Below are 15,315 nucleotides of genomic sequence, written 5' to 3'. Positions count from 1 at the left end.
GGAAAATAATTTGTAACAGGTAGATCCTGTACTTGACTGTCCCGATTGCACCCCCCCCCCCCCCCTGTGTTGATTTTGTGAAGTCCAAAATTCCATCTGGTACTTCTTTCTCAATACCACCCATGACAGAAGAGAACGTTCTTTCCAGCCTATCTCATCTTGCCACCGAGGCTGCTGGACTTGATGAGATTGGGGGTTTCTTTTTAAAGACTGCTGCACCAGAGATACAACAGCCGTTAACTAAGATCTTTAACGCATCTATCTCATCCAGTGTATTTCCTGATATTTGGAAATGTGCAAAGGTTCCTCCTCTTTTCAAGGAGGGCTACCTTCTTGAACGTTCTAACTTCTGCCCCATTTCCTCTGTGGAATGCTACTTATCGACCTTAAAAAAGCGTTCGATCTAGTTGACCACAGCATTTTACTTTTTAAGTTGGGTTTATAGTGATGCTCTGAGAATTCACTGGAATGGTTAAGGTCCTTAGTCCGCTATTATTCCTTTTATTTATTAATGACCTCCCCTTTTTCTTTCTTTTCGCTAGATGTAAGTCTTGCCATGTTCGCCGACAACACCACCTTTATTGCGACTGGCGTTAACATCTGCGAAGTTGAACTAAGAATAAATAGAATTGCTAGCGATGTATTAAATTGGACCAGGGTCAATTCAATGGCACTAAACATTAAAAAACAAAGGCAATGCTCATTGTTTACAGCAACTCCCAGACTTAAGATGGTCTACATTGAAAGAAAAAATCATCTTTCTCTAGAAAGTAACAATTGCATGCAAGCTTTCATTGGTGCATAGTTGTCAGAGATGCCTGCACTATTTAGATTAACAATGCTTTCCAAAGAGCACCACTCGATTTAATGTTTGATGTTGGAATGCGGGTAAAAGTGCAGAAGATTTGGATGGTCTTGGTTGGAAAACAGGGTTGTTTACATACAATACTGCAATGTACTAATGGACCAGATTTAAATCGAGCTCTTGCCGGTCTATTGATAAAAACACAAGCATCATCCTTTAAACACAAGCACACATCCTTTAAACTTTATGCTAATCGTGACTCTAAAAGCCATACTGAAGTTAAAAATGATGTATGAAGAAGATGGCGTAGTTATATCAATCCATAGGATACACACAAAAGAGGATTGTCATTCCTTTATCAACCAATCCATTTCTCTTTTAATCCGCGATTGCAAAACCCATACCAGTAGTATAGAAAATGGGGGTTCTGCGCCTGGTGGATCATGGTGGATCGTGGATCAACCTTGAGGCTTGCAAAGGCTTTCCCGGTCCGCCCTTGGAAACCGTGGAAGCCAAGATAAAAGGTCGTAAGAGATGTAATACTATGCTTAGAATATTGAATTAGCGTTGTTGTATTTATAAGTATTAAAAAGTCCTTTTAGAAAAGTAGATAAGGCGAAACAGTGGGAAACAGAGCGTCACAGTCGGGGATGGTGTGCACAACAACAAAAACCGTCTATTCCCTTGCAATCATCGGCTGTTATTCGATACACGACCAGAGATGTTTTTCCTCAAGCTTTTTCAAGCCTTTTATATAATCAGCGATCAACCAAGCAATTTATTCACCGCAGTTTGTTTTCTATAAATGGAAGCGTTACCGACACAGGCCTTTTTTTGGACTTTATAACAAGACCATATAAAATTAAAATGCTTTCTACGGTGTCTATTCCCTTGCAATCATCGGTTGTTGTTGATACACAACCCGGTTTTGTTTTCAAGCTTTGTTTGGATGGTGGCGGTGGTCATGTTCTGCGGCGAAGTGCCTGTGAACGTTCCAGTGTATGGGACAGAGTATGTGGCGGTGGGAATGGAAGAGAATGAATAGAATGGAGAGATGTGGCGGTGTTATTGTCGATGAGCGTAAGTGCTTTACGGTGTAAAAGAAGGGCGCTATTCGTGTTGTTTTAGGAAAAGAAACGGCAGTCGAGGTGAAAATTAGAAGTAGTTTTTAGTGTTAAGGCGAGGAGTATTTGTGATAACGTGTAGTCATGTTTTTCTCTTCAGTTAATCGCCCGCAAGTTAATTAATGTGGCACGTGCCAACTGGTGGTAATTGTTCCTAACGGGTAATTAATGCATTCGTTATAAATACTAGTAGAGGGAACGCTAAGCCATTAACCAACTCATTTCGCTAACCTTCCAAGCTCAAGAGAAACTCTACTTAGATGGCTACTGTTGTATACGAGAACGGAGTACGTCTATATAGACTTGGAGATAGGGAATACTATGCCTCGGTTTGTCTTTTCAACAACCAGGTGCTTTTCCACATAAGAAAACAGAGAAAAGATGCTGATAGTCTATTCAGAGGGGGCGATATGACGCCTACATGTGTTCCAAGAAGCACAAGACAACCCTCTTTGAAACAGAACCGCGAAGCCGAACCTAAGAGACAAACTCTGAAACTTTGAAAAAACCGCCTACGTTTCAACCAAAAAACACAAGGCTTCTACGCACGGTACAGGTGCTGTTATTCTACTGTGTTATACTTATTCCATTGGTTATAATTAGATTTATTGTTATCTTGTTTAGGAGAGGGTTCAAGAAAAATTCCTAGAAACACATCACTACGCCCAAGCACGTCAAGTGCTTAGCCTGAGAGCTACACTTCACCCCGCCCAGACCCTTCCGCCGCCACGAGCAACAATGTACAATAATGAGCAAAAGCGCAGCGCTTTGTCCTTTTTTTACCCCAAAAGGAAAGTCTTAGAGGCCGGGGTCACCACAATTCCCCTTGATATCAAAACTGTAGATGAATTACCATGTGTGAGATAGGTATGTAAATAAAGTGATATCGAAGTGTAAAAGTTCTTATTTATATCGATAATGAGCTTTTTTGTCCCCGGGACACGGGGAAATATTAGATTGGCATCAACTAAACTAATAAAAAAACAACTTGACCAAAAAAATCACAGCGATCCCAATGAGACAGGGTGACTACCATGTGTCTGTAGTCTAGACACCACCCACCTAGAGAAGACAAGCAATCAAACAAAATGTTGTCGGTCACATTCATCTTTCGCTTTCTTCTCTTTATAACTATCGCAACCAATTCTAAAGCCACGGACTGCTGTGACCAGATATGTCATTGCCGACATATAGAAACCATCAAGTTGGTGGACTGTTCTTTTTGAAAGCTGACCACTGTTGGTAAGATTGTGAAGTTTTGTTTAGACAAGGAAAAATTAGTGATCTTTCGAGCAAACAACATTACAAAATGCCCAACCCTGATAGGACTGGAAGTGATGATGGCTATAGACCTCTCCAAAAAACACCCTCTCCTGCCTCTGTATCACCAAACTACAAAAGCGTGGATTTAGCGCTAGGGACGATAAATGCCCCAAAGCTCCTAACACTCCACCCATAACGAAAAGTCACACAACAGAGAGGAAAACTACACCAAGCACGAGCACCAGGTCACCAACGAAGTCCACAAAACGCCCATCGAGCACCTTGCGAAGACAAAAGCTATTACGACCACCCCAAACAACACAGCAAAAAACAGCCATAAAAACAGGGAACAAACCACAAGCCAAGGCTAGGAGCCATCCTAGGGCCGTCACTAGAAATCCCTGGACTTTTATTCGTGAACTTGACCCTACGACTTTGGTTTAAACACAGGAGCAGTGGTGAGGAAAATATGGTTTTTTGTTTTTTTATGGGTTTTTACAATATCCCTATCCAGCGGTTCCTCAGTGGACATATTTAATATAGACGAGATGGGCGTGTGAGTTGCTTGTTAGCCTACTTAGTTTAGTTTTAGTTTAGTTTTGTTACTGTTATTAAGTATAGAAAATGTGGTCAAAATACAACCCTATACTCAAGGAACATAAAATACCGAAGGAACTTTTATGTATATATGGATAATTGGTTTTCTAGTATTAATTTATTTCTCCAGCTTGGCCTGTTATTACTTTGTGTGCATCGTTCAAATTAACTTGGGCAGAAGAGTTGTGCAGAGCCAAAAGAACCTGGGGCTGAAAGGGTTAATCAATTTTTGGTGAGAAAAAGGACCTATATGATATACGATCCACGTGAAAATCCCCATCATTATCTTGGTGGAGCTAGTCCAATTCTGTTTTTCTCACCATTTTGAATGTAAAGGCAGAGAGACAAACTTGTCGCCTGAGGGGGAGGGGAAGATAAATACTAAAGAGTCCCTTTAAAAAAATAGTAACCAGACTAGTCAAAAAAGAGAAGGAAAAACTTATTGGAAAGAAAGACAAGGAATGGGTATTGAAAAGAACTCTGATCTACTCATCCTTCAAGAGCTGAACAAGATGCTTCGATTAATGGTTTCTGAGTTGACTCAAGAATTTAAAGAACAGTCAAGTCTTCAATATCAAAGTTCAAGATTTGGCGAGAGACGCAGGAGGAAAGCATCATACTTGAAAGAGAGAGTGGAATCAGTGAGCTTTCAATGGAACTTTAAGACTCACTGGAAAGGGAATATGAGCACCAGAGGATAGGAAGATGCGAGAAGATTGGGCACCTGATCAATCTATATAATTTTACCAGACTCTCTGTGACTGTCAAATGGTTGTTGGAATTAGACAAGTACTTTATACCCTTTCAAAAGGTTTAACCAACATAACATAACATGATATAACAAGAGTTATCACTATTCAATTGAATTAAGGTACTAGCACTGGCTAATTTCGGGTATCTCCATTGTTCTCGTGCCGTGTTTTGTACAATTTATAGGTGCATTTTGAACATCCGAACTAATTTTTCTATTTTTTCCAAAAGCGAATACAGAATCAGTGAACGAAAATGGGGCCTTTTACCGGAACCGGAAATAAATTTACTTTGCTGATTCGAAGGAAGTGACGCTTTGTCACATAATATCCACGTTTTGTTCACACCTTCGGCTGGGCACATGCAACACGATCGGCTTCAGCATGGCGGCTGAGAATTTGCAACTCGAAGCAGCTTTCTTGGCATTCAACGCCGAGTTTGCAAGGAATGGGTAAGACAAGTATATCATTGTCTTTCGACGATTTTTACAATCAGTATTCCCCTTTGATTTCAGATTTGGACAGGCGCCCGCGGGACTTCTAAGTATTCTGAGGCATTTTCGCCTCCGAGAAGGGGAGAAAGTTAACGAAGGCCGCGCCAGGCTTTACAAGCGCCTCTGGTGCTTACTGTGGGTAGGTTTCGCCTGAAAAACTCTAATCAAATGTAGTTAAGTGTCATTAGATTTTAAGTGAACAAGAAAAAGTCTCTCATCTTCGATTTTGGTCCAAATATGATACTTTGTCCTGGTCTTATCAACCTTGGAATGTGAATATATGTTGTTGCAAGATTGTGGGAATTTTAATTGTTTCTCAAGCCGTTTGTTTGTATTCTAGTTTGGAAGTAAGAAGACATTGGGGGCCGACCTTCCGTGGTGGCCGACGTACGTTTACCCGGAGAGCCTGAAAGCGATCGTCAGGCTCATTGTTCCGGGTAGCGTAAAAGATTTTGAGGACCCGGACCACGATTCGGTAGGTGACACACTATGATAAAAAAAAAAACTTAGCAAATTTATGGACTCCAAGCTTGTTTGGGGCTCAAGTTCCACTTGCAAATGTGTTATACCTATTGGTCAACAAATTTTAGTTTTTCCTCAAACCCTGCCAATAACATGACAGTTGTTTATTATTTTTCTTTTCATTGTAAAAATAATTTGTGCGGCTTCGGTATCCTTGGATTCGTATTCACCCATGTATTTTTTTATTATTTTTTTTAGGTATACATATATACATACATATATATTCAATTATGTTACACCAAGAAAGTTCAAACAAAAGATTTAAAGCAGATGGAAAATGAACAATCTTAAAGAAATCATTTTTTTATTATTTTGAACTTCTCATCTCTAGTTTGCTTTGTAAGTTTTTATTTTATGATGTCCTTCCACGCCAATAGACGACAAATGACTTATTGCATCACACGTCACTTGTTCGTTTGTCGTATACCCTAAGGACTGATACAAAAGCGCCGCCATCTATTCATCCTTTCCTTATATGGTCATGGCGTGATTCTCATTTGATAAAAGCGTGAAATTTTGCACAAATTTGTATCAAACATTATTGAAATCAAGATGCCTGAATTTAAGCCACCACAAGGACCGAAAAATCGGCCTAAAGATGATTCACCGCTAATGTTTTTTCAGTTATTTTTTACTAAAAAAATTGTCAATCTGTGTGTTCGGGACACGAACCACTATGCAGAACATTAGAACGATGGAAAAGAAGTAAAGGACAAGTGGTGGTTCAATCAGGACGGAACTACCAAGAAACTGACTGCTGAGGAGAGAGCGCTTCCTTTCCAGCTTCCACAGATAATTTGCCCTACGGTCTGCAACTTTTGGTGGACGAAGCCATGATTAAATACAGGGGCAGGCTTTCATTTGTGCAGTACATTCAGATGAAACCAAATAAGAGAGAGAGATGGGTCATCTCCGACTTCAATAGGAGAAAGCGTGTGGGTCGGCCAAGAGAACAGCCTGTGCTAGCAGATGTTGAGCACTGTCAGGGTGAGCTCAGTGAGCGCCCTAAGCAGTGTTAAAACTGCCAAAAAAAAAGAACAAGCGCCTCAGCACTGGCAACCAGAAGGACAAGGTCGGCCGACTAAAACAGTCTAGAAACAGTCTCTTCACAGGAGAATGGCACAGCGCTCCTGCCCCTATAGAGGACTAATGGACAAATGTATTCCAAATACTTTGACAGATAGAATCAAAAAGCCCTGTCGCGATCTCTGTACCAGAACAATGAATTCAATACACCAAAAACTGGAAATCGACTCTGCCAAATTTTCGTCTTTAATAAGACTTCTTCAGGGCAGACTCAAGAGTCTGCAGACTCAAGAGTCTGCCCTGAAGAAGTCTTATTAAAGACGAAAATTTGGCAGAGTCGATTTCCAGTTTTTGGTGTACCAAATACTTTGACAGATATTTAAGTTGAGAACTAAGAAGTTATGGTTACCAAATGTGTATATTTTGTTGGTTAACACAACATTTATTGTTAGACATGTAAATTTGGCAGTGACCAAAATGGCACGAAATTTGAATTTTTCTAAAGCGTCAACTTCACTCTCAGTATTTAATATTCTCATGCATCAAAATATTCCAGATATAAAGTTTATTATATAAGGAACCATTTGTATTATATTGTATTATATATTATTATATTTATATTATGCTTCTAATAAGAGAACTAGAGCAGTGATTAATAATAATGGCTAAAGGAAAGAGTTTGTTCTTTGCCTTTGTAGACCTAGAAAAGGCATTTGATCGCGTTCCTCGCGATATCTTATGGTGGGCAATGCGTTCCCTGGGCCTTCCGGAGTGGTTCGTAAGTACAATACAAGCAATGTACTCCCATGCCTCAAGTAGAGTGTGCGTCAGCAATTCCCTTAGTGACAGCTTCAAGGTACAAGTTGGTGTCCACCAAGGCTCTGTGCTCAGTCCGTTCCTTTTCATTGTAGTACTTGAAGCCCTTTCTGCAGACCTCCGTAGTGGTTGTCCATGGGAGTTACTCTATGCAGACAACCTAGTAATCTCCTCAGATTCTTTAGACACACTCCTGGCGAAGCTGCGCATCTGGAAACAGGGGTTAGAGTCAAAGGGGCTCCGTGTTAACATGAGCAAGACTAAGATCCTGATGTCTGGCCCTGACTTGAATTCCTTGAGAGACTCTAGAAAGTTCCATTGTGCTGTATGCAGGAAGGGTGTGAGGAGTAACTCCATCTTCTGCAGTGGGTGTTCTCTTTGGGTGCACAAGAAGTGCAGCAACATCCCTGGTAGGTTAACCCCCAACCCATTATTCAGATGCAGACCCCTTGCTGAAGTGATAGTGGACGAACAGCGCCTGGAAGTTGTTGACTCTTTCTGCTACCTCGGTGACACCATCTGTGCTGGAGGTGGCTGCGAGGCGGCCATAATTACCAGAACAAGATCTGCCTGGGGAAAATTCAAAGAGCTCCTTCCAGTTCTATCAAGCAAAAGCCTATCACTCCGCACAATAGGGAAGGTTTACAGCAGCTGCGTCAGGAGTGCCATGCTCTATGCTGGGGAATGTTGGGCTCCTAAGAGCAGTGACCTAGCAAGGCTGCAGAGAAGCGAACGTGCAATACTTAGATGGATGTGCGCACTGAAACCCAAAGATGACACAAGTTTGAGCACCATTCGTGACAGGCTTGGGATCGAAAGCTTGGAACTGGCTCTCCGGAAAGCTCGCCTCCGGTGATTCGGGCATGTGGAGAGGGCACAGGCACCAAATCCTATGTCCTCCATCAGAGACTTCGAGCCGGGGGGGGCGAAGGATGAGGGGCAGACCCAGAAAGACTTGGGCGGATACCACGCTTAGCGATCTAAAAACGGCTGGCCTGAAGGCAAGCGTGGCATCCAACCGTAAAGCATGGAGAGATGCTGTAAAGAACCTGCGCGACCCCGATGTGAACCTCCATGCGGCGTCACACCTGCCAATAGGTGGAAACTGACGTAAATGGATAGTGAGTGAGTGAGTTAGTTGTAGTCCAATTAATTCAGGCACAGGGGTCATGTAGCAGTGTCAAGAACGTAGATGTGAAAGGTTTAATAGACTTTTAGGAGCTTGTATTACAAAGCCATGCCACTTGAAAGCAACATCTAGCGATTTTATAATCCCTTTGTATTCTTTTGTAATAAGCGTTATCTCGCTATATTATTTCAGTTTCTTGATCATACAGCAATTATAAGGCCATAAGAGTGGTAGTATAAGGGTCAAGGATTGTATTGTTTTCTTAAGTTAGCAAAATCCCGTGCTGACCTTCGTAAATACTCATAACAATGAACTCACACCTGTATTGTTATGGCTCATGTTTAGCATTATCTTGGCTTTAGCCTATTCCCATTTATCATTAAGGACTGATAGTATAGACCGTATTGAATAGAATTTTAGTGCAGCAACGGCAGTGTTAGCAGTGGATCTTGTACTTTAGTGTTGGTAAAATCACAAGTTCTACAGAATATGTTGACCCATGTAATGTAACTACAGGATCTTGATTCAATTACAAGTCCTTATTGTGTATTATCAAGCTTAAGATCACAAGCATTGTTGGTAATAATATGTTCAGGAATTATTATGTTTGATAGTGTAATAATTATAAATAACTTTAGTTAATCAAAACAAATATTTTATTGCTTTTATTTTAGCTCTCATCGACTTTTCAGAAGTTGTAATTTGGTTGAAATAAAGAGGAAATAAACCTTTTAAGGAAGTTCATCACCCGGTCACACATATCTACATGTTCAAAATGAGTGATTTGTTATTTACTACTACAACTTTTGGCATTTTTATAGTTTCTGTAAGAGCTGGGTTGGTTTGCATAATTATTTGTTCTGGGGTGTGTTTCTTTTGCTCAGGGACAGTAGCTAATAAGGGGTAAGACCAATTAACTTCCGAAAGGGGGGGGGGGTGGGCTTTGCCCCCAAGTTGTACTGTCAGAGATAAATACATTATGCATATGTTATGAATACATTTGGCACATGCTAAACTTAGCATTACCTTACAATTTAAATAACAAGATTTGATACATGCAGTAATGAAATTAATGGAGATAAAAATGGGGGTACATTTTTCATTTTCTTTGTTCTGTAAATACAATACACATGGGCTTCATGCCATACGCAGATGCATTTAAAAGACAACCTGCTCTGCCAAAAAGAGTGACAACCAAGGCTACATCCAGTCCCCCTGCTTCCTCCTCCAGTCTAGCTCCTCTGCACTGACCCATACTCCTCCTTCACCATTCCACACCAAGCCGCCATCCAGCCCCCCTCCTTCCTGTCGAAGCTTTACTTGAGACCAAAAATGAAGTGGAAAAAAAGAAGGAACCATTTAGACCATTGACTGTCATCAAGAAAACCAAGCTAAATATTGAATCGTATTTTATTCCTGATAAGCAACACCCAATCCAGCTTCCTGTTACTGAGTCTTCTCCTGAGCCTGATTTCCTCCTCCTTGATGGTCCAGATCTACCTGGTACAGAGAGGTGTGAAGGCTTTACATAGTTTCAATAGAGATGTGGGGGAGGAGGGAAAAAGGTCTGTGCACGCTTCCGATGGTCAAATCGGAGCAATGGTTAGCAATGTGAGTGGCATGTTAAAAGAAAATGTTTATGCTATTGTAATTCATCTGGAATGCGGTTGTCTTAGTAGCTCCCAACAAATTCACTTGAGAGCAGTCTTGTCTGTGGCAGAAAAAACCTTGCGAATGGGCCCTATAGTTGCCACTCAGTCAACTATATACAGAGAAGAGAAAGGCCTGACTGGGAAGACCAAAGAAAAAACTAAATTTCCTAGGGGTTGTGCTTGCCTTATTGAAATTTCTGAGAGGGCTTTTTTATAAATGAAATCCTCAATATGTACAAGCAAGGAAACAACAACAAAAATCCAAGGGGTTTCTGATAAGGTTATGTCAAAATACCTGGGGGTCCATTGGCTGCCAAATCGAAATTTCTGAAGGGTCAGTTTAAGAAATCAAATCCTCCATAGGTACGGCAAGGGAGAAATTAAAAAATTTCGGAGGGGTTCCAGCTAAGTTTATATCAGAATTTCTACGAGGTGAAAATGTAACTTTTTCTCCTGAATGGTGGGTGTGTGGATAAAATATGGAATGGCATGAAATGCATTATTAGCATGAATTAGCATGGCAGACACAAGCATTTTTTCCGCTCTCCATGAAAACGGAAATTCTAGTTATCATTCACTTCGGAAAGCAAAATCAGTCTCAGATATCTGTAAGGAAACTTTTAGTACTTCGTTTCAAGAGGCTATTCGGGATTTCAGAGACTTCCTACAGCCATTGGCACTGAATTCCACGCCATTGATATCAGGCAACTCTTCTGATGAAAGGGATGAAGCACTTCATAGCGATTTACAAGAACCGCAACTGAATGGTAAGAATCTCGAGTCAAATACAGTTACTTCATTGAAAGAAGAACTTACTAGACGAGCTCTCTCTACAGCAGGAAAGAAAAATGATCTGGTCAGCCGTTTGAGAAAGGCAATGGCATCGATCGCGAAGGATCGCTTCGCCGCTTCGCGGGTAACGAAGGAGTTAGTTGTAATCGATCTGGACCAATCTGCTGCGAATAAGCCCGAACCTCAGAGGCCAGTTTGTCATTGCCATCAGCTTTTCCTTGAGCTCAAGAAGAAACTATGTAACGAGTGTCCTAGGCACAGCACCGCAGTGTTGGATAAGGACGGTAACCTTCTCAGTAAGAAAGAGAAAATACAGAGGAGATGGACAGAAGATTTTAGGGAAGTATTAAATAGAGAGCAACCAGATAACCCCATAGAACCGGAGGATGAAGTTGACTTTCAATTCTGAGAATTGATAGAGGAAATATCCGTCAATGAACCAACTTTTGGAGAAGTAAAAGATACAATCACAACACTAAAGAATGGAAAATCGCTGGGCATAGATAATATCACAGCTGAGTTGCTGAAGGCAGACCCAGAATTCTTGGCCGAGCGAGTGCATAGGCTACTTGTAAAAGTGTGGAGGCATGAAACCATCCCAAATGACTGGAAGAAAGGGCTTATAATAAAGCTACCAAAGAAAGGAAATTTGAAAGAATGTAATAACTCACGAGGAATCACCTTATTGTCCATCGTAGGGAAGATACTTGGAAGAATTGTTATTGACAGGATACGAAACGGAGTTGACAAAAAGTTGAGAAAAGAGCAGGCTGGCTATAGAAGAGGGAGAGGAACTACGGAGCAAGTATTTATACTGAGATACATCATACAGCAAGTGAATGTATGGCAGGCAACTTTGTATGTTAATTTCATAGACTTCGAGAAAGCCTTCGATTCAGTCCATCGTGAGAGTTTGTGGGTAATTATGGAAAAGTATGGAGTTCCAGAGATTATACGCATTGTGAGGCTGTTTTATGGAGATTTCCAGTGTGCGGTCGAAGATCAGGGTGAAATAGGAGAATGGTTCAACATAAAGACGGGGGTAAAGCAAGGTTGCAATATGTCGGGCTTTATGTTTCTATTGGTCATGGACTGGATATTGCGAAGGTCAGTTGGAAAAGGAGAAAATGGAATACGATGGAAATTTACATCTAAACTGGACGATCTAGACTTTGCGGACAACATAGCATTGCTTTGCTCAACAAAACACCATATTCAGGAGAAGACAGCAAAGCTGGACGGCGAGGCTAGGCGAGCGGGATTGAAAATAAACTTAGAAAAGACGAAGATGCTAAGGATAAATGCCAAACAGCATGGAAATATTGTAATGTTTGGGATTCCTGTTTGTATGACCGCAAGGTTTTCTGGGTTACAGCAATAAACAACGAGAGTCCGCCATTACTGTTTATTCGTTTTGATCCTAAGGTTTTTCTCAAATACATTACATTTTTTGGCGACGAGGATTTCGGAAATGGCAACCTACGGCAAAATAGACGAATTCGACAGAGATTCTGATTCATGGGAACAGTATATCGAGCGTCTAAACTTCTATTTTGAAGCAAATGGAGTAACTACGTCTGACGATGACTTGAAAATACGCCGTGCAATCCTCCTCAGTTCGGTAGGGAAAAAAACCTACAAATTAATGTCTGATCTGCTGGCCCCAGCGAAACCTGGAGAGAAATCTTATGCTGACTTGTGCACCTTGGTAAAGAGCCACTTCAACCCAAAACCGAGTGAAAGCGTGCAACGGCACAAGTTCAATAACCGTTTCAGATTGAGCGGGGAGAACGTGTCTGATTTTGTAGCGGCTCTACGAAACATGGCAGAATACTGCAATTTTGGTGGCAGTCTGGAAAATATGCTGCGTGATCGTCTGGTGTCTGGAATTAACAATGAAAGAATCCAAAGGCGTTTGCTATCAGAAGAGAACTTAACTTTCAGCAAATCCATTGGATGCTGGGTGTTTAGGTGCTGAAGTGATGTGTTTTATGCCATTCTCAGACATAAAAAGGGCAAATTCTTCAATTCTTCAGAATTTCAAGTGAATGACCCAGTATTTGTCAAGAATTTTTCATATGGTCCAAAGTGGTTATGTGGAACAATTATTCAACAGTCAGGACCGGTTTCGTATGTCGTTCAACTCAGTTCAGGTGGAGTGTTTCGACGACATGTTGACCATCTTCGCCTGAGGACAAGCACACCCACAGTCGCCAATGATCTTCAGAGTTCAACAGAATTGGCCCAAGTTCCAATGCAAACAACTGTACCCAAGCAGATTCCAGAGGAATTTAAGGAACCTGAGATCACAGTTCCAGAACCTTCATTGGAACCGAAGAAGACAGAGCTTCCAGCTTCTGAACCTGCAAGTACTCTGCGAAGAAGTACTCGACTCAAAACCACACCTACTCACCTCAAAGACTATGTATGTTAATTTTAAGCAGCATATCACACACTGTGTACATTTTTCCGGATCTGATGGATTGACAACTTGTCAAGAACTTGTCAAGAACTTGTCATGGACATTGTTGTTGTTTTTTACTTATTGACATGTTGTGTGTATAAATTTGATAGTTTTACTGGCCTCAGCAAGCAAGTATCGTTTAGTTGTAAACTTGGGTGGGGCAGTATGTAATGTTTGGGATTCCTGTTTGTATGACCGCAAGGTTTTCTGGGTTACAGCAATAAACAACGAGAGTCCGCCATTACTGTTTATTCGTTTTGATCCTAAGGTTTTTCTCAAATACATTACAAATATTGTGATCAATGGAAAAGAAATCGAAGACGTCAGCGAGTTTACGTACCTAGGAGCAAAAGTTTGCAGAGAGGGTGGTGGAATGAAAGATCTCAGAAATAGATTATCAAAAGCAAGGAGTGTGTACACAAGGCTGAAACGTATATGTAACTCAAAGAAGATCATGAGACGGACAAAGATAAAGCTTTACAAGCCGTTGGTACTTTCGGTTTTATTGTACGGTTGCGAGACGTGGAAGATGAACAAGAAAGATGATAAATTGCTAGATGTATTCCAACAGAAGTGTTTGAGAAGGATATTGAAGATTAGTTGGGAAGACCATGTAACGAATGAAGAGGTACAGAGAAGAACTGGAGTACATCAATTGAGCAGTGAAGTGAAGAGACGGCGATGGAAAATGTCGGACACGTGTTGAGACAAGGAAGAGAAAATGACTGCAGCGTAGCATTAACTTGGACACCAGAAGGCAGAAGGAAACAGGGAAGACCCAAAATAACATGGCGAAGGACTGTGGAAAAGGAGAGAGGCGAGGTGGGGTGGAGGAACTGGGACGAGGTGCGGACAAAAGCAGCAGACAGGGAAAAGTGAAAAAGCACTGTGAAGGCCCTATGTGCCACACGGCACGAGGAGGACAGGCAACAGGTAACAGGAGGAATGACTCCCCCCATCCAGACGCGCTTGCTGCCTTAGGATGGGACACTTTAGAAGAACAATGGGCAAAATCTAAATCTAAAACAATGTTTAAAGCATTGAAGGGTCAAGCCCCAGAATGTTTAACCAAATTATTTAAGTTCAAAAATGAAGTTACTAAAATTGATCTCAGGGGTTCAACTTCCTCACTGCAACTACCCTTCCCTAAAACTGAAAACATGAAAAAATCTTTTTTATATAGCGGAGAAAAACTTTGGAACAGTTTATCCCCTGAAACAAGAGAATGTGATACATTTAATGCCTTTGTAACAAAATTTGCCTCTCACAAAAACCAATTTTAAGAATGTATTTTTTTTTTACAAAAAGAAATTTTAATTTCTTATTTAAAAATATCTATATATATTTATATACAATTAGTAAAATTATTGTAAATATTGTATCATGTATAAAAGTAGATAGCAAACGCCCCTTGTGAAAACCAGCTATCGTTGTCAGGGTTATAGCGTTGTAAAATAAAAAAAGCTACTACTGCTAGCTACCACTGGCCCTGTCAGATTGAAGTCCACACGGAATCACGTGCGCCATGTTCTGGCAGAATGTCTCTATTGGACTTTGCAAACCAACAATAAGAATTAAGAACAAACTCCTACAATCTCTTCTAATAATCTAGTCTTGTATGTTTGCACAGCAATAATTATTCATCAAAGAATAACCCACTGCGATACAATTAACCCACCTGCAACAAGTTCTATAAGGATTTCCATCGCTTCATTCAGCGAGCTGAAGTTGTCTCGAGTCGCGTTCGCATCCCAGAATGAGTTTCTCTCTTCGTGTATCCCTCCTCTTATCCCATTATGAGCCTAAACTTCTTCGCTTGTAGAACTGGATATTATGACTATGAACGGAAGGATTGTAACAGCATTTATCGTTTAGTTGATCC

General features: G+C 40.9%; 2 protein-coding genes and 1 non-coding gene across 3 annotated transcripts; all 3 read left to right on the top strand.

Annotated features, from left to right (window-relative positions):
* Positions 1 to 190: 190 nt before the first annotated feature.
* LOC5504102 lies at positions 191 to 5,525 on the top strand. The gene is made up of 2 exons (XR_007306837.1): positions 191 to 5,171; positions 5,373 to 5,525. It is a non-coding gene; the product is annotated as an uncharacterized LOC5504102 (transcript).
* Positions 5,526 to 7,241: 1,716 nt separating this feature from the next.
* On the top strand, positions 7,242 to 8,252 carry LOC125560947. The gene has a single exon (XM_048723400.1). It carries the CDS (start codon positions 7,242 to 7,244, stop codon positions 8,250 to 8,252), a length of 1,011 nt encoding a protein of 336 aa, XP_048579357.1.
* A 3,642-nt stretch (positions 8,253 to 11,894) lies between these two features.
* On the top strand, positions 11,895 to 14,555 carry LOC125560728. The gene is made up of 2 exons (XM_048723055.1): positions 11,895 to 12,288; positions 13,724 to 14,555. Exons 1-2 carry the CDS (start codon positions 11,895 to 11,897, stop codon positions 14,137 to 14,139), a joined length of 810 nt encoding a protein of 269 aa, XP_048579012.1. The 3' UTR covers positions 14,140 to 14,555.
* The last annotated feature ends 760 nt before the right edge of the window (positions 14,556 to 15,315 follow it).

This window comes from Nematostella vectensis, chromosome 2 (assembly GCF_932526225.1).
Source record: "Nematostella vectensis chromosome 2, jaNemVect1.1, whole genome shotgun sequence".
NCBI classification, from domain to species: Eukaryota; Metazoa; Cnidaria; class Anthozoa; order Actiniaria; family Edwardsiidae; genus Nematostella; species Nematostella vectensis.
Note: the sequence above shows the minus strand (reverse complement) of the source record. Positions and strands in the feature narration are given on the sequence as shown.